Below are 25,216 nucleotides of genomic sequence, written 5' to 3' on the forward strand. Positions count from 1 at the left end.
GTATGGTCTGAAGTTTGGGGGTTTATTTTCCAGTTACAGGAATAAACACAGTACTGTTTTTCCCTCATTCATTTATATCTTATGCTATCTCCTCGAAATCTGTCTTACCATCTGCTAATCTAAAAACCTAAATATACAGAAGAAGTAAACCTACAAGTGAAAATGCAAATCTTGTGTATTCTGTACGTTCAACACCCTCAGGCACGCTGTGTAAAGATCTGCTTATGTCACTCCTGCTCAGCTTAAAGGTGACCTGCAAGTGGAAAAAGCATCCCTTTAGTTTATTTGTGATGTATGAGAGACACCTAGGATGCTATCTTCCTGTCACATCAGCCTGAAGATTTAGTTCCATCTTTCTCCAGTTTTTCTGAAAGAATAATGTGGAAGACATCACCAGAAGACAACAGATAAATAAACACAAAAATTCAGGCATGTAGAGCAAGCAGGGGAATACTCAAAAGGTAGACAGGAAGCTAAAGGACTCCATAAATGCATTTCCATCTTGTATTACAAATTTTGATAGGTTTCCGACAGGCACCGCTTGACAATACTACGAGTCACCTCTGTCACTGAATAGCTGCAGGCTCCAAATCACAGGTGCCACTAATGCATCCTGTGCCAGAAGAAGCTGTTATGGCTTCCCATTGCTTGCTCCCTTCCACTTCACTGCCGGAGATCATCACCTCCAGGCAGCAGCGAACCCGTTCCTCAGCCCTGAGCTCAGTGAAACTGAAATCGATGGACTGACGGGGGATGCCAGTGCATCTCGTACCCATCTGCTTTTCCAACGCTGTTATTTGGAGGAAAGTCAGAGCTATCTCAGTCAGTGCAAGCTAACTGGTATGAGACCGCAAAGAACATGACATTCTACTGGAAGCCAAAACCCCTCTAAAAATTACACTTCGTCTCATTTACATTTGATGCATTTCCATGCATGAAGACTTCAGAAATCAGCACCGACATCCTTTTAGCATTGTTCATATTCTGTGTGAAAGCTCCATTCCAACACTGCCTCGCTGAAGGGAAGAAAAAAGGTAGCTCCAGTGTTTCTTAACACATACAATTCCTCTAGGACCAGTAAATTAAATGAAAAGTGTTAAACATCCAGTGTTAGCCCTTTAAGATCTGAATTACTTATTTTTAAACAAATACATCTTGCTCGTTTACACCACACTCCACAACAATACAGCAGAAATAAACAACAATCCACCCCCAAAATCTCAGATGGTTGTTACATCAACGTAATTGGGTGAAGTCAAGTGAGCTGAACTTAGAAAGCATAAGTGAAAAATCCTGGGAGTTTCTCACACTTCCTCCTCAAGGAGGAATTGCTGCTTAGCACCTTAAAAACCTAGCTCTGATGAAGAAGCCTTCCTCTATTCAGGGTTCTGTCAGAGCTACCAGTCTGTCACCTAAATTTCTTTGCTCCCATCACTGGCCAACAGCAGCAGCACATTCCGTGAGACCCTAAACAATAATAAGAGTTGTTAGCTAGAGAATAACACAGCTTATAGCTTGCATGTTTCACCAAAACTATTGTAAAGATCAGGGATCTGTTTTCCATTTAAGGTTAATTTGACAAAAAAGCCACACGCTTCCTTTTTCCCCCGAGCACCCAGCAGCATGCACCCTCACTTTCAAAAGAAATCATGTAGAAATCACAATTCCCAAGACTTGGCAATTGGTTGCTGACCACAGTCACGGGAATTAGAGTATTTGAGAGCCTCATCTTGTAACTTGTGGAAACAGGAGACGAGAACCTGCTCCTGATATCAGATACCCTCCTTACCTTACATGTTGGCAATATCTGCTCCAGAAGCAAATAGCCAAAACCTACAAAGAGAATTGGTGGGTCAGAGTGGTTCCCTTTAATTTGTCAACTCCAACTCTCCCATTCCTGCCCTGCCTTTTTGTATTTTTGTGTTGAGTTTTTTCTTTTGTTTTCAGTTGTATTTCTTAAAAAATGTTGTTTTTCTTTTTCAGCTTTTGAGTGGAGTGCTTGAGAGAATTAAATGCTTAAACCAGTACTTCAAGTTCTACCTCCTTGTATATGCCTTAGTCAATGCATGGATTCTGGCAAACCATTTGGGTTTCAGGGTGAAACTCCTAACTCTACAAATCTTATCTGGATTGTTGGAGACAACAGAAACTTTACAGCAGTTGCAACAGTGGAGTGCAGCAAGGGGCAGAAGAGGAATGAAAAAATGAGAAACTCCAATTTATTTATTTATTTATTTTTACCACCACCTTTGTATTCTGCATATCTATTGCTGAATTCCTTTGGAGACTATACACAATTTTTTTATTTTTTTTTTTAAACCTTTTCACATTCATCACTTATTATTTTATAACTCTACTCCTGGCAACATAAAAGTGCTTTTCTTAAAAGTCATTGAAGAAAAAAAAAATAGGAAGACATTTCAACGCTGTATTGTCAATAATGAAAACTTAACAGTAGAATCATAGAATCATAGAATCATAGAATATCCTGAGTTGGAAGGGACCCTTAAGGATCATCAAGTCCAACTCTTGACACCGCACAGGTCTACCCAAAAGTTCAGACCATGTGACTAAGTGCACAGTCCAATCTCTTCTTAAATTCAGCCAGGCTCGGTGCAGTGACCACTTCCCTGGGGAGCCTGTTCCAGTGTGCAACCACCCTCTCTGTGAAGAACCCCCTCCTGACGTCCAGCCTAAATTTCCCCTGCCTCAGCTTAACCCCGTTCCCGCGGGTCCTGTCACTAGTGTTAATGGAGAAAAGGTCTCCTGCCTCTCGGCACCCCCTTACGAGGAAGTTGTAGACTGTGATGAGGTCTCCCCTCAGCCTCCTCTTCTCCAGGCTGAACAGGCCCAGTGACCTCAGCCGTTCCTCGTACGTCTTCCCCTCCAGGCCTTTCACCATCTTCGTAGCCCTCCTCTGGACACTCTCCAACAGTTTCATGTCCTTTTTATACTGTGGTGCCCAGAACTGCACACAGTACTCGAGGTGAGGCCGCACCAGCGCAGAGTAGAGCGGGACAATCACCTCCCTTGACCTACTAGCGATGCCATGCTTGATGCACCCCAGGACACGGTTGGCCCTCCTGGCTGCCAGGGCACACTGCTGGCTCATATTCAACTTGCTGTCTACCACGACCCCCAGATCCCTCTCTTCCAGGCTGCTCTCCAGCGTCTCATCGCCCAGTCTGTACATGCAGCCAGGGTTTCCCCGTCCCAGGTGCAGGACCCGGCACTTGCTCTTATTGAACTTCATGCGGTTGGTGATCGCCCAGCTCTCCAACCTGTCCAGATCCCTCTGTAAGGCCTTTACGCCCTCATTTGAGTCCACAACTCCTCCAAGTTTGGTGTCATCAAAATACCCTCTATTCCTACATCCAGATCGTTTATAAAAATATTGAAAAGTACCGGCCCTAAAATGGAGCCTTGAGGGACCCCACTGGTGACCGCCCGCCAGCCTGACACAGCCCCATTTACCATAACCCTTTGGGCCCTGCCCGTTAGCCAATTGCTCACCCATCGTATGATGTTTTTATTTAGCTGTATGGTGGACATTTTGTCCAGTAGGATCCTATGGGAAACCGTGTCAAAAGCCTTGCTGAAGTCCAAAAAAATCACATCAGCTGGTTTCCCTTGGTCCACCATACGGGTGATCTTATCATAAAAGGAAATCAGGTTAGTTAGGCAGGACCTACCCTTCACAAACCCATGCTGGCTGGGACCAATGACTGCTCTGTCCCCCAGGTGCGCCTCAATAAGTCCGAGAACCAACTTCTCCATGATTTTACCAGGCACTGACGTGAGACTGACAGGCCTGTAATTGCTAGGGTCTTCTTTCTGACCCTTCTTGAAAATTGGCACAACATTTGCCAGCTTCCAGTCTACCGGGACCTCTCCAAATTCCCAGGATCGTTGAAAAATAATTGAAAGAGGTTCCGCGATGACATCCGCCAGCTCTTTCAGCACCCGGGGATGAATCCCATCCGGACCCATGGACTTGTAGGGATCCAGGTGGAGTAGCAAATCCCGCACACGTTCAGGGTCAGTTGGGAGTTTGTCATCCCCACCGTCCCGGTCCTCCAGCTCAGGGCACCCTCGGTCCCGAAGCCCATCATCGGCATTGAAGACAGAGGCAAAGAAGGCGTTAAGCGTCTCTGCTTTGCCTATGTCATCGTCTGTGAGGAGACCTTCCCTATCAAGGAGCGGCCCTATGTATTCTTTAGTTCTCCTTTTTCCATTTACATATCTAAAAAAACCCTTTTTATTTTCTCTCACAGACACAGCCAGCTTCAACTCTAGCTGTGCTTTGGCCACTCGAACTTTCTCCCTACAAACACGAACAGCATCCCTGTATTCTTTCCATGACGCCTGGCCCTCCTTCCAGTAGCAAAACACTCTCTGTTTCCGCCTAATCTCCATTAGAACATTCCTGGTCAGCCACGCCGGCCTCCTTCCCCGCCTGCCTGACTTGCGATATTTTGGAATTGCCTGATCTTGTGCTTCTAGGAGGCATCGCTTAAAGAGTGACCAGCACTGGTGGACATCGAGGCCTTCAAGAGCAGTTTCCCAGGGGACCTTGCTGACTAGTTCCCTGAGCAGCCTGAAGTCCGCTTTCCCCATATCTAGGGATGAGGTTTTGGTGGCACTTTTCCTTCTGTCACCATAAATATTGAACTCAACCACTTCATGGTCGCTATGGCCGAGGCGGCCACCAATCACCACATCTCCCACCAGACCCTCACTGTTTTCTAGCAACAGGTCTAGGAGGGCACCTTTCCTAGTTGGCTCCGTTAGCACCTGCACCAAGAAGTTATCATCTAGGTGCTTCATGAACCTCCTGGACTTGCTTGTGTCAGCTGTGTGGCACTCCCAGTTAACGTCCGGCAAGTTGAAGTCCCCCATAAGGACAAGGGGAGTTAATCTCGAGGCCTCTCTTAGTTCTGTAAAGAATAATTTATCGGCGCTATCGTCCTGGCCAGGCGGTCTGTAATAGACTCCCACAACGACATCCCCTTTATTCGTTCGTCCCTTGATCCTTACCCAGAGGCTCTCAACTTTGCCATCGCCGACCTGAAGTTCCACACAGTCCAGCCCCTGCTTCACATACATCGCCACCCCACCACCTCGCCTTCCCTGCCTGTCCCTCCTGAAGAGCCTGTAACCATCTATCGCAACACCCCAGTCTCAGGACTCGTCCCACCAGGTTTCGCTTATGCCGATGATGTCGTAGTTGCGGGACTGGGCCAGGACTTCTAGCTCATCTATTTTATTCCTCATACTGCGTGCGTTCGTGTAAAAGCATTTCAAGTGCGTCTCCTTACACTCAGCACCTTGTGGAGCTGACCGAAGGACCTCACTGGCACACAGCCCCTCTGATTCTAGCGTACCATCCCTTAGGTCTTCACCGGCGCGCCTGGTTTTAGCCCCTTCCCCCTTCGACTCTAGTTTAAAGCCCTATCTATCAGCCCTGCCAACTCCTGACCAAAGATCCTTACCCCTCTCCGAGAGAGGCGCATCCCATCTGGTGCCATCAGGCCCGGTGTAGCGTAGACCTTCCCATGATCAAAGAAACCGAAATTCTGCCGGTCACACCAGTCACGAAGCCACGAGTTTATGTGAACAGTACGTCTTTCAGCTTCGATCCCCCCTATCGGAAGGACAGAGGCAAACACCACCTGCGCCCCTGATCCTCTAAGTAGTCGCCCCAAATCCCTAAAGTCTCTTTTGATCGCCTTTGGACTTCTTGTTGCAACTTCATCGCTACCAGCCTGAAAGACCAGTAGCGGGTAGTAGTCAGTGGGCCGTACCAGGCGCTTGACTTTCTTGGCAAAGTCTCTCACCCGAGCCCCAGGGAGGCAACAGACTTCTCTGCGGGTTGGGTCCGGTCGGCATATCGGTCCCTCTGTCCCTTTCAGGAGGGAGCCCCCCATAACAATAGCCCTTCTTTCTTTTTTGAAGGATGATGTGGCAATGCGACGTGTAGGTCGCATTGTCTTAGGCGCCCCCTCCAACTGGGACGGGTGTTTGTCTACTTTGTCATTTAGATTGTCTTGCTCTAGTCCTTCATATCGATTATTTAAGGGTAGATGAGAAGGTGAGGTGGGCAGAGAGAGGGCTCGCCTACCACCCCGAATAGGCACCTGCCTCCATTCCCCCCCTTGATCTAGGTCTCCTCCCGCTGCCTGGCAGGAGGAGGGAACCTCCGTCTTCTGCGTAACAGGAGACGTCTGTGCTGTGGCAGTCTCGTGAGCCTGCCTCAGAGAGGGTAGAGCGCACCTCCACCAGTCAATTTCTCTCTCTGATTCCCTGATGCTCCTGAGCCTGTTCACCTCCTCCCGGAGCTAATCCACTGGTAGAGCGCACCTCCACCAGTCAATTTCTCTCTCTGATTCCCTGATGCTCCTGAGCCTGTTCACCTCCTCCCGGAGTAAATCCACTTTCTTTTAAACATGCTGACAATTTCATGGCTTATCAATGGTATCGAGCTGAATTACCTGCCTATAGCAGATCACACTGTGGAACAGTAAATTAACCTAATGAGACACACAAATGATCACTTAGAGTTGCTTCTACTACAACTTCAGTTTTTAATACATTTCCTTGGGTCAGGTTTATGCTCTTTTTGGTAAAACCAGTATTAGATATTATACCAAAAGAGCAGGGTTGTGTTTTTTTCCCTCCACGTGATGGGAAGCAACTTTAACTCTGCAGATTTCCAGTGTACTTGCAGTATGCCAGCTGCACCAGCCAGAAGCCCAAGTCTTGTTTTTCGTGCTTGAACATTTAGGCTACACTCTGAACATCTCCAAAACCTCCATAGTTATAATACAGAAACAGTACAGGGAGATTTGGAAGAAGGAAAATCAAGTCACTACAGCTTAACCACTTCCCCAGCTAGCGGTTATAAGCAGTTGGTTTTCCTTCAATTACCAGAAATCTTCAACCTTAAAAATCCAGAGCAAGCAAAACTACTCTATTACACTAAAGCTCTAAGCAAAGACTTAGGACTTATTTTCTTTCCTTCAAGCACTGCTCAAAAAACTCGTCTGCCCAGCTTTTTATTTCATCCCTAATTATGACAAAAATTAATGCTGTGGTAAGTACTTCTCGATTGAGCCGCTTCTTTGTAGTTTTCTTCTAGCTTCTTCCCAAATGTTATCAACTATTTGCAAACACCCTTGGCAGATGTTGCTCCTTAGCTGCTGGTTTCCCTTGTCTGCAGCTCAAACAGAAAAGATATCATTGGGGAGCTTCAGAACATATACTATTATTCTCCCTCTACTCAACAAAGTAACTCCTCATATCTGAAACAGCCATATTATCATCAGAAATGCTCAAGCAAAGAAAAGAAAGGGAAGATTCCCTAATGGAGCACATGTCCCAGTTGAAAACTGGAACTATAAAAAGAGATGCATTTGACAGCCACTTCTAAAAATCATTACGTTGCACACTTATTATTTCTCACAAGAAACCACTGTAAAGAAGGATTGCTCCTCAATTTAGAGGACACAAACTGCAAGGCCTGCTTTTCTAACAGCAATTTGATATTTGAAGGTCATTCCTGTTCTGCAGTGCTCTTTGGTACCTTACAAGCTGCCTGCAGCACCCTTCTCCGTGCTCACACCAGTCCCTGCACTGCAGCATTGGACATGGCTCCCTCTCTGCTTTTCATTTCATTCCCAGCGGAGACAAGCAGACTGCATGATGAAATGTCATCAAGAAATCAAACAACTAAATACACTTGGAGAAAAAGTCCTTAATAACAGCCTAGCAAATAATCTTAAGGGATTCCTAGACTGCTCTAGTAACCCGTGCTTGCTGTGTGAATGGCAATAGCAAGCTTGCCTCCTATGCAGCCCATGAAACTGTGACGTAGCAGGGAACAATGCAGAAAACAAACATCAGGAAGAAAGTCAAGAGCAGGGGTTTCAAGAAACAGAACTTCTTTTCCTGGAAGAGAAAGAAAGACATAAGGTGTTTGTTTTTTCCTTGAGCAATATAAACATGCCACAACCTAACTCAACCTCTGAATCCGCTGGTGGCAAATGTGTGCAGAAAGGGGAGAAAAATACCATCTCCTAAATGTAAACACACCGGAACAAGTAGAGATGGTCATAAACAAACTGCAAAAGCAGGGCTCCAATAGCTTTCAGATTCCAGAGCTAAGTTTCCCAATTCTCGTAGTTTCCTTTTAAAAAGCGTGCAATTCAGTATTCCAGTAATTAAATCCAGCTGAGGGGAGTAATGGAAATCAAAACTCAACATATGAGTAGAGTAGGTATTTTCAGCCTCTCAGACATCTGTTCTCGATGTCCTGACACCATCTCAGATAAGCAATCTGTGAGAAACTGCACTGTATTTTTCCTGTACCAGCTGCTTTCTCTATTACTACTGACAGTTCCATTAAGCTTTCCAACTCCCTCGGTTGAGATACCTATCCCACATCCCTTGCGTTCAATCTGTTCAAATGTCACTCATGAAAAATCAATTTTTCAGCTGAAGGGGAACAAAATCCAAAAAGCCTTCGTGTCATTAGCCTCATCCCTGAACCATTTCTAATTTTTAGAAAATGCGACGTTTTCATGGCTGTTCTCTTCACTTGCAGATGTTTTTTGTTCTCTGCGGTTCATCTGCTGGAGCTCCTGCTCCCCTACACTCCTCACCGCATCAAATGCGGGATCAGATAAAGAGGGAAGAATTGGGAGAGGAAGGAGGGGAGGTGGATTCATACCATTTATCCGGTCCTACAGAAAATCTTCACGTTGAGCTGCCAACCTCTTCGTTCAACGCAAGAAAGAGCAAGGCTGTACTTGGCATCCGCTCAGCCCTTTTCCTCAAGGCTTTAATTCTTCCATTAAAAAGCCAGCATAGAGAAAAGATCAGAACCTAAACCATCAGGCAAACAGCTGTAAGCTGCTAGAGCTTGCTCAGAAGGTCTGAATATTTCCTGTGGCTCATCCCTCGCCTCAGGAACTCCCAGCAGAAGCTCTGGGCCCAGGAAGCGCCCACCTGAGCCCCCACCAACTGCGGCTGCCATCTGATCCCTCGACGAGAGGGGACACATGGTGGGGACAGTGCCAACAGCCCTCCTACACTGACAGGAGCACGGTGTGCTAAGGGGAACGCTCGGCTCTGGGTTTGAGCCATCTGCCAGCTGCTAGCCCAAAGCATTGCAAAGAGCCAGGCTGCATTTCTGGATTTCTTTTGGCTGATAACACCTGAAGTGCCGCACTGAATTAATTAAGCTATGCCAAACCTGCACCCTATTCCTTCACCGCTGGGCCCGGGGGCTGTGAATTACTTCAATTTAGCTCAACAACTGACACCTGTCTGAGCTCCCAGGCACATGTGAGGCTGTAAAGGTTGAAAAAGCACCTGATGAGCAGAAAGTCACAGAATGAAGCTTGTGATTTGAGCCTTCAACCCCTGAGAAGGATGGGGCAGCTGAAGGAGGTTGCCAAAGCCCCCAGCTGCCTGCCACAACGGGTTCACATCTTAGAGCTTTGCTTCCAGACAGTGGCTGGTCCCTTAGCTCCTTACGGCTCCAAGCCTCACTTAGCACCTTAACTAAAAAAGAAAGGTAAGAATAGCAGTAACGTGCTATTTTCGTTACATTTTTACTATCAAAACATAAGACTAGGGAAGCCAGAGGGGTTTGGAACTAGCAGCCCTGAGAGCAAGTTATTTAACCAAGAGAAGATCTGAGGAATTACAAGTTTCTGCTATCCCGGTCTTTGCTTGTGCTTTTCTTGTGATTTTCTTCCCAGCGCACTTTGTTTTAAGGACTGCCAAGTGTAAGCAATTCATCTGAACGATATTTTATTTTTTCAACAGCAGAAGAAACTTCAAGTACCTCCAAGCCTATTCCTAGTTTATTTTTAGATGGACTAGATTTCAAGTTGACATATTTCCAATATTTTGTTGAAGCCATCTTTTCAAGAAAAAAGAGCCTGTCAAGAGGAAGATACCGACTGTACCGTGTCACAGTAACGCAGCCCGGCGGGGTTCAAAGCCTAACCACATCCCATTGCTGGATAGCACAGCACACATCTTCAATTAGCTGCCTTGAGTCAGCAAACTTTTATGGAGGTTGTACCACAGTTCACTGACTCCTCTGCCAGACTTTCATAGTTCACCCTTGTTTTGCAACGCCTTGTCCTCGGCAGGAATCACTGCCGGGAGACAGGAACTTACGGTGTTATTCCCTGGTACGGAGCTAAAAACATCAAGGAGGAAGAGACCTCCAGATGTACTAAACTTCCTGTAAACTGAAAATTAATGTTTCAATTTGAAGACCACAGCGTCTTATAATCAATGAGAGCCATTCGTGGATCTCAGTGTTACAGGGAAAAAAAAAGAAGAAAGAAGGAAAACCTGTATTTTACACCTGGCAATGTTTTAATGACGAAAAATGTGTTAATTAGGGATCAAGCACCTCTTCCTCAAACCTCAGTGGATTAAGTGCCACATTTGAGTCTTGTACAACTCTATAAGGAACTTAGGCTATTCTCAGATAAAGAACACAATATTTGATTATTATTTTTTTAAGTGCAATCACTATAAAATAGGGTGATAAAGGTTGGTTTTTGTGTGTTTTTTTTTTTAATAACAGTTGTGCTACAACTTGGCTTATTTTTACTGAGCAACATATTGCAATACTGAGAAGGATACAAGCTGACTTAATTTAATCTATTACTGTGTGTTAAAATTATTAATAACTTTAATATTGCCAACAAAACAGGCAATTAAAACAGTTTTAAAACACTTTTTTAGCTGAAATGTGCTTGTCTTCGTCTAGATCAGAGTTACAATGCCCATGTAACACTGGCGTATACAAGGATGTGGCTCCCTCGTTTTTTCTGATAACTCTCTCATGCTCATCCAGCTATTTTTGGCTTGCGGACCTACCCACATTACTCACGTAATTTACACGGGAGAAGCAGTTTGAAAGACAGTTAAAAACAAACCCCGGAACACATAATGAGAGCTAATCACCACCTACGGAAGCAAAAAACACCAAAATTTCAGAGGTAATTTCCAGGTGCAGAAAGGCACGCACACGATGCCAGGAGGCAGCAGTCCTCCTACCACTTCTTCATCCCTCCCTCGTTGCACACAGCACTCACACAACTCACCAAGGGTCTGTTCTCCAGCGCTGGTCCAGGCACAATTTATTGCAACGTGTTCCAAAAGATTACACGGGCTATTCGATACTTTTGAGCAAACGCTTCCCGAACCCATCTGTTTGGTCAGTAATTTTTGTCAAAGTTAAAAACAGGTATTTTATTCCACCAAATTCGGTCTGTGTGATCACTGTACTGTTTATAGCAGGTGTTATTTTTCACTTTCACAACAACAATTTATCATCTAGGTTCCCTGAACTGAACCTCACGAATGCTGGCATTTCTCCCAACAGCAGGGTTCATTTAAAATATTATATCACTGACAGAACCTGTTGATGCAGTGGTATGTATTTCATGCTCATACACCAGAGGCTGAAAACTCAACTAGGATACACTAAATTCATTCCTGTAAGTTGCATATATATATATATATAGTTATTTATTTATTAAATATATATATTCATATAAAACAACAACAAAAAAAAAAGTTAGAGGCAATTTAAGAAGGTCTTGCTTTGGGAATTTTTAAGTTTTTCAGTCTTTCCTCTTCCCATCCGCTTGTTCTTCTTAGCTTTTGAGCTTTTTTTCTTTTTTCCTGCCCAATCTGTAGCCTACAAATCCCCAGTTTGAAATAATTACCATATCCAAGATCACGCAGCATTTTCTTTACACATCATATGGAATTAAAGTAAGGCATATAAAGAACTTGCTTTCAAGTTCTCAGCATGCTGGCTCGTTTCCATCTCTTCTCCATCCCAACTAGTTCAAACAAAGCTTTGCAGAAACCAGACGTTTCTCCCAAACTGCATCATCTTAGGAGAGCTGGAACTTTGCAGCTTTCTAGGCCGAGAGCTTGCACTGGCCCTGCCTTTACTTTTAGGACCATCAGGTCAAGGACTAAAACGAGAAGTTAAAGTTTCTGTTTGGGTCTTTATCCTGACAGTTGATATGCAGCCACCTTCACAACCCAGCATCTTGTCAACACTGTTTCACAGAAACATATGCATAGGATCCACACAGTCCACCCAAGGGTGGTTTCACCAATATGTTGTGAGATACTCAGCGTATTAGCCACGATCCCCCTGGAGACAGTGTATTTTGATTTGCAAGTAACAATAACTTCTAAAGACCTTTATGTGTTACGTTGCTGCTTTACATCTATTTCTAAAAACATCGCTCTGTTATAGGCACAACAATCCAGATCCTCATTTTTAAATCAAAAAAGAAGAAACAATACTTACGACCTTTAACGGGAAAGCAGTTAGCATCATCACATATGCTCCAACTCCCACATACCCAACGTTGTGTTTCAAAGGGCAGAGGTAAGTCTGGCACATTAATATATATCCAGGTGGGCACTGTCAGGAGCTTCCTCTGGCTGCTGTTCACACACTACTAGCCTGAAATGAGCTCTGCTACAGAAGGTGGTGGCGGAAAAGAAGCAAAACCAGAAAAATCCCCACTGTCCTACATGTTCTGCAACTTAGAAAAAAAATAATTACTCTTTCTCATGTGCCATTCCTAAAGGAAATATTAAAATTAAGAAATCAGAGCAAATTATCTCAGGTTTCTTAGGCTTCATTCTGAATTCACATTATATGGTTTCTAGACCTTCATTTTAATTTTTTAAAAAAGGTGGTAAAGGTCTATCTTTGTACTGCCTTCAGTTCTACATCCATTTCCTTTTCTCCACTTTCTTCCCCTTCCATGGCTCTCCTACCCTCTATCAATCTTCCTCCAGAAGCTTTTACTCCTTTTCTAAATTTTTGCCACCACTCCACACCTCATCTTTCTTCCCCTATTCTATTGCCAAATTACCCTTTCCTTACACTTACATAATGAAATTATAAAGAGTTTGACACGTAACCCAACAGTCAAAAATCAAAGCCTACTAACCAGGTAAGACAAAACATACTGAAAGGAAGGGGAAAAAAAAAAAAGTACACCTTATGGTGTGGAAGGGAAACCTTCCAGCTGAGAGATCTTTTTCCTCTTTTTGAGAGCAGGAGCTTCTATAAAAAGCTTGCTCTGATAAGGCACCAAAAAACAACACCTCCAGGAGAGGTTTTTGTGCCAGTGCAGAATACCCAAATGCTTGCAGGAATGAATAATGCATTTTTTGTTTCTCTACCTTGCCTACATTTAGGTAACTTATTCATGATCCAGTTCATTTTCTTCCTCCTACGACCAGAATAAAAGCAGTATAAAAACCAGAATAAGACCTGACATACCTCCTCCTCAATTCCCTGATGGCTTCAAATAATAGCAACAGACCATTGGCCATTTCCCCTCTCCCCACGTTTTGTTACAGACATCAGGATTACAAGGAGCAGAATATCTGGTCTTGCCTTCACTAGCTTAAACTAGTTTCTTTTTATGAGGAAGGTTTTCTCCATGCTGTCAAGCTAGAAACACAGGCACGCACCCCTCTCCTACTGAGGCCAAACGCAGCACTCTGCCACCTGGTGCCACCGGGTGTTTTCCCAGTGTGCGTGTCCCTTTCCATAAAGGCAGCCTCCTATCTCAAAGATGTAGCAACTGATAGAGTTTGCAAGTGGCACTGTGGGTCATAATTGCATAGATAAAATAAACACCGAAGCTTTGTCAACACAGAGCCCCAATTTCTATATACGTAATTCCTTTGACTTTTAACTATACTATTTAAAAATACTCTAGACAATTCATCTCATTACAATTCTTACCTGTGCCACAACTCCCTTCTCAAGCAAGTCAAATTAACAGCATTGACTTGCTTTTAAAAAACTCCTTGGGAACCCGATGAAAGGCACGCTATAAGGCTCAGCTCTTAATACCACAACAGGTAATCTCTGAAAAGCCGTGCAGCTGAAGCAAAGCCACCCTCTGGGTCAGGGATAACCACATACTTGCTATATGAACTGGTAGTAATAACTTATTCAAAGCCATTCAAAAAAAAAAAAAAAAGTATTATCTTAGGGATTCAACCTACAACTATCCAAGCGATAGCCTGTGAGGTCTGTTCAGTCAAATACCTTGAGGCACCTTAAAATGCTGTGAAACGCTTCAAGTGTGTGTGCTGGACTAAGAGGTGCACGGCAGCAACTGCACTTAGCCTGTAGGAGGGCCCTGAAACCAAGCACCAAGCATACAGCAGTTGGTAACACGTATCAGGGGAGTGCCAGCTTTTATTCTGAAGAACTGCGCTCCAAATTGTGAGCTGCAATTTTATAAGAAAGATACTGCCAGAAAAAAATGTTAGATTTCCCAAAGCATATCGTGAATGATTCACAAATATGAAGGTTCATCAATACAGACACTCGGTGCATCCAGCTCCTGTCCACGAAAAACAGTGGGAAAGTTCCCAAACCGAAGGAAACAACACTGTCAAAACAGTTTTAGAAGGATAAATGGGACAGACAGCCTAGTTAGTTCAGGCCTTTGAGCCATTCAATAAGGTAACACAACAGCAGATACAGCCCCCTTTTTTTAACAGGCAAAGACATCTGCAGCAAGGTAACTAACACCCACCACTATGCATTTACCAAAACCAAATTTCCTTCGGAAAGCCTGCTACGGTTTTGATCTCACAAGTTTGCTCCGTAATATTAGCAGTGTTGAAGCAATGCAGGCAGCACTGAACCTAAGCACAATACAGAAAGGAACATGAGACGTTAAATGCATTGGAAAACAGTTAAAGGATGTAGCCAGCCTCAAAATATGAGGCTGAATGAGGATGTTTGAGTGAATGTCTTTCTAATGGGGTTCCTTGCCAATCAGTTCTTGGCTTTCAAGTGTTTAGCAATGACCTAGATGAAGAAAAAAATCCATAAAGATTGCAGTTGATGTAAAAAAAAAAAAAAAAAAAGCTATCTTCAGCAAATAACACGCATTCCAACACTGTCAAAATAAGATCTTCCATCTAGTGATAATAAAGCCTTGATTACAAGATAGTAGATTTACCTGCACTGACTCAAAAACAGAGTTGTTGTTTTTTCAAGCAATTCTTCCAACTAATAATCAGTTTCACCAGCTGTATTTTTTAAACGATTGCCTTCTGTAAACAAGAAATTAACTACTATTTTTCTCCCACAAAAATAAGGCATGCACAAGCCACAAGAGAGGCTAAGACTTATCACAAGGGATATGGAAAAAAAGTGCTAACCCTGGAGAGAGCATACTGCAGGAATACAGCTCCCATGGCAATCCCTTCATCACCTTCCTATGAGAAAAAAAAAAAAAAAAAAAAAAGTGCTAAGTTTTCACTTTGGTGCTTCTGGCACAGTACTACCGAAAAGAGTATGTTACTGGACATCAGGAGGAAAAGGTAAGCCACAGCTAACCGCACAAAGTTGTGTCCATCCTTGAAGAAAAACACTGGCATATCCAATAATCATCATAATGATCATAAATGATTAAAATTGCAGGGAAGCCTGACTTGCAGCAAGAAAACTCCATTGGTTTAGATACCAAGAGACAGACAAAAGATAACCTAGCCGGTCCACAAAGACTGCACAAGGAAATTAAATTTGATAAGAGGTTATCTTCAGTCTCATACACAGTATGTGCAACAAGGATTCAGTGAAACATCAAGGCTGACATATATTAAGAAAAACGGGCAATTTTTTAAGCAGGGAGTAGTTAAAGACGGTTCCAATGGTGAAGAATTGTCTACCACTGGAAGAAAAATTCTCAGACAGTCAACCAATGCAAAACGCAAGTCTAGGTGGAATAGGAACCAAGACAAATTTCATGGCTTGTGCTATGTAGCTGGGTAGTTAAGGACCTATATTTCTCAACTATAATTTACCTACTAATTAAATGCCATTTTGGAAAGCAAAGTACAGTAGCATTTAGACAATGTCTACTGCAATGTTAAGTACTAAGCAAGCTTTGCCTCCTTGGATTGGGTTCTAAACTGTGCTCAGATATCTCAGTAGTATACCCCAAAAGCCTGTAAGAGCTAAAGCAAAGCGACAGGACTTGTGTAAAGAAAGTTGTTGAAGTTTATTAGGCTGAAAAAAAGAAATTCAACATTTTTAGTTGGCCCAGATTCAATACTTTTTTTATCATTTGTTATAAAATTGATTTTTAAAATAGCATTTTACATTAAGAGACAAGAGTCATGGTGATTTTCAGCATCCTTTTCACTTGAAATGTTCAGCCTTTTAAATATATCATAAAGAACAAGGTAAGAATTTTATTATTGCTTAGCCAAAGAGAAGTTAAAGCCCAGATGTTTTCTTCTTATTAAACAATTGTTTTAAAATATAAAATAATGGGAAAAATCTCTTGAATACTTCCTTTATGTACTTGGAAAAAGACTCCAGGCACATTACTCCGTTTAACAACTCACTGCCACTTCTACTTGAATACAATCTGTATCCCCAAACTGGTGCATTTTTAAGAGCCAGCAAGTGCGTGCGTGCTCCCTCTAACCACATTTATCTTTGCGTTGCTAAACACAGAAATCTCCCTTGAAAAAGATGGCAGTGAGATGAGCTGGTACTAACAAAACCCAGATAAGGGTAAGTGCTTCAGTGTTAGTGCCAACTGCCACTTCTTTTCACTGTCTGAAAGCTGAGTGTGACATCTGGGTGAAGGGAAGACCACGCTCTATTTTGCCTGTCACTTCATTCCCTCTGGTACCATGACTGCTGCTCAGCGCTGAAGAGCACTTGCAAATCCCACTGGCTGAGCAAAAATGCCTGAGCCTCGTTAGTTTTAAACAGATTTGTCCTATGCTGTCATCAAGCATCTTATGGAGCAAATTATCATGCATTATATGCATTGGACGAGGTGATCTTGGAGGTCTCTTCCAACCTAGGTGATTCTGTGAATTTATCCTCTGCATAGGCATAAGGAGCACTGACCCCATGTGTCACAAGCAGCTGAGGAGCAAAGGATTTGGGTTACCTGGCTGGGGACAAGAGAAATGTCAAACAGAACCCACATCACAAGACCATCCTTTTAAATTTCAGCCTGAGGTTCAAAGTAGTCTTCTTCAAAGTGTTTCCTGTAAGCAACACTGAAGGGCAAAGAGACAGAATGATGGATTTCTTGGCCTGTCCTTTACTGTGTTAAAAGCCTCTCTGTAACTTCACTCCTCTGTTCAACCAGCCTTCTCCGCTCTGCTAACATCCCTGGTTTACAGGCAACAGCGAAAGCTATTCAAAATAAACTAAGCAGTTAGTGATTAAGCCAGTTAGGTTTAATTAACCACTAACTAAATAAAGACAAAGTGCATCCTAACTGAAATTTTCATTTTCCAACAAATAAGTAAGGGATATACAATCGAGGAGAGTACTTTTTTTTTTTTTTTTTTTAATAGTGACCTTCAATGATAAATACTTCAATGGGCAATAAATGCAATGAAGGGCAAAATGTTTCAACAGAAAAAAAAGTGGAAAGAGAAAAAAAAAAGGAATGCTTACATTTCGATGTAATTAGCATCTTCATCTAAAACAGAACTGATTTTTGACATTTTAAATTTCACATTTATTTGAAATTAGTGACATGCAACTAACTTTTAATAACAGAAGATACGTGGCTCCTGAGTGTTCAGCACATCAAATATGCTGCTCATTTGTTCAACAGAAATAAAACACATTGCTTTTAATTGTTCTTCCTTTCCACATTGCCTCCTACTACAAACAGAACCTACATGTGAAGGGAAAAGGTATTTTATAGTAAAATCTATTTTGCAAGTAATATCTAAAATAGAATTTTAGCACAGTACTAGTAAAACACCTTGAAAATGTTGAGTGTTTCCTCAATACTTAAACTAAAATAAGGTTTCAAACTGTAAGGAACAGATTTCCTACAAACAGAAGAAAGAGGAGGTTTACCTCCTGCTCCTTATAATGTCTCCCCATTCCCAAACTCTGTAGGTCAGTCCTGAAAGGTATTATAACACTACACAAAGCCACGTATAGATATGCCAGGAATACACTAACTCAAAAAGATACGCAGCAGAGAGGTTGGCGTTAATCCAATTCTCGTAAGAACACAGAAAAATTTCCAACACGACAAACTTCACAAACGTTAAATAAGCGCAAAATTATATTCTCCTTCCCAGATATTGCCTATTGTTACAGTGCTCACGTCGTTTAGGTCATATAAAGGTTTATTTCTTCAAGACAGACTTCCATCCCAGCAGCTACACCGGTAACGTTTCTCCAGTAACCACCTTCTCACCTTTTACAGTGGAAAAAGGCCACAGACCACTCCTGGAAGAACTTGAATGGTACCAATGTAAGAATGTGGGCCAGCTTTCACTGTCCTAGACTCTTTAATCTTTGACTTTCAGCTTGTTTTGTTAAAATACACCTCCCTCGTGACACAGAAGAAACAAATATAAAGGCTGGGCTGCAGCACCAGTGGGTACCTTACCAAAGCAGACACAAAAGATTGCAAGAGTCAAACCCTTCCTCCCTGTTTCCATTTGTTTTTCTGTCCAGCTCTGCACTTCTGTTCAGGGAATTAAAACTGCAAAAGGTGTTAGCTGTCCCTAAACACCACAAATAGATGTGTCAATCCCAAAACTCTGCAAAAGATGGGCTAAGTAATTCAGAATGGACAAGAGGAAGATTTTAATGAATTTCTATCCTCTTTTGGGGGGGGATTAATGATGACATTTCAATCGCTTTCTCTATAATATATATGAAAATAATAAAAATTTTAAAAGACAAAAGAAAGGCAGATTTTTGTAGGCAGTATAGTATAAAACAGTGTTGACATCTTTTGTTGCCATATTTAGATGACTCCCGGCCATAAGAGCTGCAGAGAGAAGTGTAAGCTCTGGGAGCCAAGAAGTCAGCCCCTAAAATACCACAGGGAGCAGAGCCTGCTGGTTCTTCTGGCAGCATGCTGCTATTTGGGACAATGGAAATAAGGAAGGGCCTTTCTGTGGTGGCAATCGGATTGAAACCGTTCTCTGCCACCAAACAAGCAAAGAGACCACACCACAACATTGCTGAGTCTGCTGAAGAGAGTGTGAGTACAACAAAACCTCAATTTGACCAAAGAACACCTTTTGTTGAGTTACAAAGAAGCCAATCCCCAAAAGTTGTGGTAGTAGCCAGGTACATAATGCATATCGGGCGTGTTTCATGCGGATCAGTAACACAATGCGTTCCTCAACTGAGATAGGAAATGGGGATGGGCGAAAGTAATGCTTTAAACACTTGGCCTACAGAATCATCTACACAGAGCAGTTCAACTCAGAAAAGAAAAAACAGTATCTATCAGCTGGGGCTCCATTTGTTGTTGTTACAAATCCAAATTTAAGCCCCCGCCCAAAGGCGCATGATCCAGGGGCTTACACGTGCTTGCAGGACAAAACCCTACAAAAGTACCAAAAACACTTCCAAGAAGAAAGCAGGGAGCAGGCAGCAGACCACACGTGAATTTCACACAACACTCTACTGATCTAGTAAATTACAGGATAACGACGCCACAGGCAGCCAGTATTTCACGAGTATCAAATTAACTCATGCAAAACAGGTTCCAAATAACACGCAACAATCCTACAGAGACATGCTCGCCCATTAAAACCACACCACTCCCATTTGTAATACTGACTACTGCTCACCCGTAGATACAGAACATGTAAATCTCAACAAAAATGGTTTGTAACAGGACGTCAATTCCGAGAATATATTTGGTTATAATTTCATAGAAAAAAAAAGAGCAAATCACAGGATGGCTGAGGTAGGAAGGATTTTTGAAGCTCTCCGAGGAGGGCGATCCCACAGCCTCCCTGGGCAGCCTGTGCCACCACCCTGTCACCCCCACCGTACGAAATGGCTTCCTGGTGTTCAGAGGGAACCTCCTGTGTTCGGTTTGTGGCCCTTTTCTCTTGTCCTGGCACTGGGCACCGCTGGTAAGAGCCAGGCTCCCCGTGGCACCCTCCCTTTGGGTATTTATGCACTAAGAACCTCCCAAGCCTCCTCTTCACCAGCACGAAGTCCTGTCCTCACAGGAGAGGTGCTCTGGTCCTTTGATCGCCTTGGTAGCCCTCCGCTGGACTCTCGCCAGTACATCCAGGTCTCTCTTGTACTGGGACAGAACTGGACCCACTGCAGACCCCTGGGGTACTCTGCTCTTTACTGGCCTCCAACTAGACTCAGCACCACTGACCACTGCCGTCTGAGCTGACCCTCCACAGGCTTTCCTTTCGTGTTTGAGTTTGACCAGGAGCTCCTCGTTCTTCCACGCAGGCCTCCTGGTGTTTCTGCCTGACTTCCTCTTTGTTGGGATGCATTGCTCTTGAGCTTGAAGGAGGCGATGCCTGAACATTAAACCAGCTTTCTTGGGCCCATAGTACTTTGTCCCACAGTACTCTACCAAGCAGATCCTTGGAAGGGCCAACGGCTGCTTTCCTGAAGTCCAGCGTTGTGAGCTTGCTGCCCTGGGGATCTTGAATCCAACCATTTCATGGTCACATTACATGGCCTGTGGCAGACCCCCACTATAATGTCACATAGCCCCGTCTTCCCTTGAATCCTAACCCATAAACTCTCGACCAGCTCCTCACCTCCCCCAGACGCCCTCCCTAAAGAGCCTGTCTCCTTCCATTTCAACCCTCCAGCCATGGGAGCCATCCCACTGTATCACAGCGATCCCAAAAAGATCACAGCCTTGCAATGTACACGTCTCTAACTCATCTTGTTTATTCCCCATGCTGTGTGTTAACGTACAAGCACTTAGGAGAGGCAACCCAGCGTGTCGTGTTCCTACAGAGCGTTTGGGGGATTTCTCCATAATGCTGCCTTGTAGGCATTTCCTTGGTAACCAACCTGCGAGTGCTGGAGGTGACTCTGCTTCATCCCCACGCTGTGATCCCTCCCTGTCACGTCACCCCATGCCCTTTGCTCAGCAGCCCTGCATGTCACTCCTCCACCGGGCTGCTGGTTACCTTCTCCCACACCTCCTTCCTAGTTTAAAGCCCTCCTACTACCAAAAATGCCTTTGCCCTGTTCAGGGAAATGCATCCCGTCTCTCCCAAGCAGACACTGATCCTCAAACAAGGTCCCACGGTCACAGAACCCAAAACCCTGCTGCCAACACCAGTTCTGCAGCAAACTGACCTGTCCTGACCCGAAATGCCCCAGTGTCTCAGAACAGACACAAACGTTCTCACATCAAAGTGTCTGTGTTTTAGGTTCGGTTTTGCTCCCCACATTCACACCTGTGAAAATCCACAGAAAGAGACTTTAGTGGAGACACTTTAAATGCCCTTGATATCTTTGCAACAAACTGCCTCAAAACAAACAAACAAACATCTTTTCCTTCTGCTTACTTTAGGGCGAAAAACCACCTCACTCACTTCCAAATCAAGCTGTTCCTGAACCTGCTACAACAGAACAAATAGATGTATTTAGTAGTAGACATCAAACGCTCAAAAATTCTTAAAATAAAAAGTAATTAAACTCTCAAGATTGACTAAATTTGAGGCCTTCAGTTCCTGCTTATCAATGCAGTGTCGTACTTCAATATTCTTACTTGGTCGCCCCATCCAAAATAAGAATATCTTGCACACTCCTGTAAAAAACAATTGATAAAAAAGTGACACTAATTTATTACAATTCAAACGAGAAGCTAAGAATTTCTTTAGCATTTTAAAGTTTACTCTGGACAGTAAGTGCTGGATAAATTTGGAAAGCCTTTCTACTTCAATACCTCATGGCAGAAACTAACATTAAATACATTTAAATTATTTAGGCTAATGGCTAAGGCCCTTCAAAGAACATTCCAAATCCATGAACAGTTTCCACTTTATTTTTCCATTTTGTTTCTATCCACGCCATCTGGCTGTATTGATCACGAGGTTAAACAATCTTGTGTTTTTCCAGATGAAGTAAACTCAGAACTAATTTGTACAATCACTCAGCAACACACGCACTCTTGATCGCTTTGCACGTGCCAGCCATGAAATCGGTAACCAAATCTTACAGGCTGAGCCCTGATCCACAGAAAGGGCAAAGAGAAAATCACCCACTAACCCATGCATGGCTCCTCATTTATTGGACCTTGTAATAAAACCAACTTTTGTAACCCCCAAGTTGCAACTGTTTTGTTTAGAATTTGTATCAGACTCCCCATCCCAAGCACCAGATACACAGAGGGACCAACAACCTAACAAGCCAGCAAAGTTACTTAGCACAAGAGCTCTGTATCATCATAAACCACTTGCTCAAATGGCCAGAGTAACACAAAATAAAATTGGCAATCAACAGAGCATTATACAGCAGCATGATAAGAAGACTGCTAAGAGCAAAACAGTATTAATTTCCAAGTGCTATGGTGGAACTGTTTACATGCCATTTCTCCCTTTTCCACAATGTTTTCAGATAAAAGTTTCTCGGACGGACATAGATTACACACATTATTTCATTATTTTAAACTCTGCTTTATCAGAGACCTAATCATTAGTAAACAATGCCTGAAAACAGCAGACAGGCAGTTCCAGCCACAAAAATTTATAAGAAAAGGCCTTTATTTTGCAATTTCATCAGACTACCTGAAATTGACCTTTAAAACCACTCACGTGATTAGATAGAGTTACTGTTTCTACAAAAAGAAACGGAGGTACTAAGGAGAAAAAAAAAATGAAGGGGGCTTTTAATTTTCAGTTAGGCATTTTAATATCAAAATGCGCTTAAAAAACAAACAGAACAACGGGAGGACTGCATAAATGAACAGTGAGGAGTCCACCCGCAGGGCAGGAAGTCCAGCAGGAATCCACCACAGCGCAGCAGTAACCAAGGGACAGTCGAGGGCCTTCTCTGTGCCTACACTGAAGCAGCCTGGTTTTACGGAGGCAAGTGCCTGTCCATATCGTACCTGACACGTTCGTTATCACTCGTAATACGCATACCTGTGGAGGGCCTCCGGTGTACGGAGTTAGATCAGCTCCTGAAACTTCCCAAAGTCTCGCTGCAGAGCTCCTACACTGGTTTAGCACCACGCGAGTCAGCATCATAGCATCCTCGGCATCTGGGCAATTTAATTCTGTCACTTACACAGGCTTTAAAATCACTGTCAGCACAGCCCAGACAGTGCCGTTCCTATGTCCTTACTGCTGGCAATCACTTCATACAAGCAACAGCGGGTTTTTAAGTTTCTCGTTTCTTAAAGGCTTGGGGCTGGTCCTGCAAATGTTCTCTCTAGAGCAGTTGTTTCTCCTCAAAACCATTACTGGGATGTCTTATGTTAAAAAGTTGAGATTTACATCCTCATCCTCAACCATCCAGTAAGACAAAGAAGTAAAGCACTAATATGAAATCTTCTCTCTCGGTCTCACGAGACCCCAGCACAGCACTAACTCCGGTCTGGCCGTGTCCCTGCGTGGTGCTGAGGCACCACATTTGCAACCAGACCTTCCCCAGGATTTGCGGGGATGCCCAGCAGCCTGCCCTCACCCACCAAAAAGCAGGACAGCGGGGTCACGGCAAAGGAGGGCCCGTCCAACGGGAAGGGCATCGCGACAGAGGAGAGCGCACCTGGAGCACACAGGTAACCGCTTCCTCAACGTCCCACCCTGCAGCAAGAAAAAAAAAAAAAAAAACACCGGTAACAACAGTCACAAGCGTTGGTTACGCCGGGAAACTGCCCAAAAGGGAACTTCGTGGGGCAGAAATACAGCGGGAGCCGTGACAGGGGCGAAAAGCAGCGAGCCCCCCCCAGCCCCCCTGCCACTCCTCACGGCCGGGCGCTCTGCAGGGACGAGGAGGAGAAGCCCAAGGAGGGAAGGGGAGCACCGAGGGGCAGGGAGGGCACCGAGGAGCCCCCGGGAGCCCGTCCCGAGGGGCAGGGAGGAGCCGTGAGGGCACGGGGGAGCCATCTTAGGGGCGTCGGGCCGGTGCGGGCGCTTTACCTGCTCTGCCAGCCCTGCAGGAGGTTGGTGTATTTGCTCAGCGTCCCTTCCAGCACCGGCTCCCGTCTCCTCCCTCCGCCGCCGGGCGCCTGCGCTCCCCCCGGGCTGGCCGCTGCCGAGCCGGGGCTGCCTCCCCCGCCGGTGCCCCCGGCTCCATCCAGCCTCCCCGCGGCCGCCGCCCGGCCGGGCAGCCCGCGGCTGGCGGAGGAGGAGGAGGGCGAGGAGCCCGCCGAGGTGGGGCGGCTGCTGCTGCGGCTGCTGCTGTTGCTGCCTCCTCCTCCTCCTCCTCCACCACCTCCTCCTCCTTCGCCCACCACCGCCGCCGCCTTCTCCATGGAGCCCCGCGGCGGAGCCTCCGAGCCCGGAGCGGCCGCGGCTGCCGCCCGCCAAAGCCCTGACTCACGGGCGGCGCGGAGAGGGGCGGCGCCCGAGGGAGAAGGGGACGGGCGGGGACGGGCAGGGCAGGGCTGGCCGAGGGGGAACGGCCGCGCCGCCTCCCCGCGAGGTGCCCCAGGCGGTTGGGCGGTGGTGGCGGCGCTTGGCCCCGCACCAAAGAGCCGGGAGGCCGCGGACCCGGCCACCCCCCTTCCCCACCCCACCCCCCGGCCGCCATCTTCGTGCGGGGGGCGGCGGGGGGCGGCCAGGAGATGGCCGCGCTCGCACGGCCTGAGGCGGCCTTGAGGGGGGGGTTCGCCGAGGAGTCGTGGCTCGACCTAGTCCTGTCCTCACCCACTCTTCACCTAAATAAAAAGTTGAAGGTTAAGTCACCTCGCCTGTGGATGGAGGCTCTGTCGTTGAAGGGCGCTCGGAGAAGCGGAGCGGAGGCAGGTGCACGCTGTGGGGCTGCGTGCCTTCACATGGAGCCTGCAGCTGGCCCTGCTGCACCAGCCCAGTGCCTCGGTGCTGGGGAAACATCTGTCACCACAGCGTGCCAGATGCATAGATATTCTTGCTGACATTTTACAACTGGAGACCTGAAATGCAGAGGCACTCAGCGAGTCTCACCAAATGCGAACCAAGCTTCACTCCTCCGCTTTAACCCATTGAAAAGTTTTGCCATGTACTAGAGATTTTTGGAGTGTACCAAACATCAGGTGCTCTCCTATGCTCTGCACCTCTGAAGATACTCAAACCATCCAAATTCACACACAGTATTGGTGTGTGAACAGAGGCCTCAGTTCCCCACATAAACCAGCACAGACGAGAGGGCTCCTTAACTTAGATTCTCCCAGTTTTCTCC

At 45.0% G+C, this 25,216-nt stretch overlaps 1 protein-coding gene across 1 annotated transcript in view; it reads right to left on the bottom strand.

Moving 5' to 3' along the window:
* OSBPL10 (oxysterol binding protein like 10) overlaps positions 1–24,311 on the bottom strand; it is a gene marked incomplete at its 5' end in the record, with an annotated part of 108,739 nt that extends 84,428 nt beyond the window's left edge. Inside the window, one exon of the mRNA XM_084306969.1 lies at positions 23,977–24,311. Within this exon, the coding sequence (XP_084163095.1) occupies positions 23,977–24,311 (335 nt within the window). The remainder of the gene's footprint in view (positions 1–23,976) is intronic.
* Between the last annotated feature and the right edge of the window lie 905 nt (positions 24,312–25,216).

The sequence above is a fragment of the Netta rufina genome (assembly GCF_964035555.1).
Source record: "Netta rufina genome assembly, chromosome: 2".
NCBI classification, from domain to species: Eukaryota; Metazoa; Chordata; class Aves; order Anseriformes; family Anatidae; genus Netta; species Netta rufina.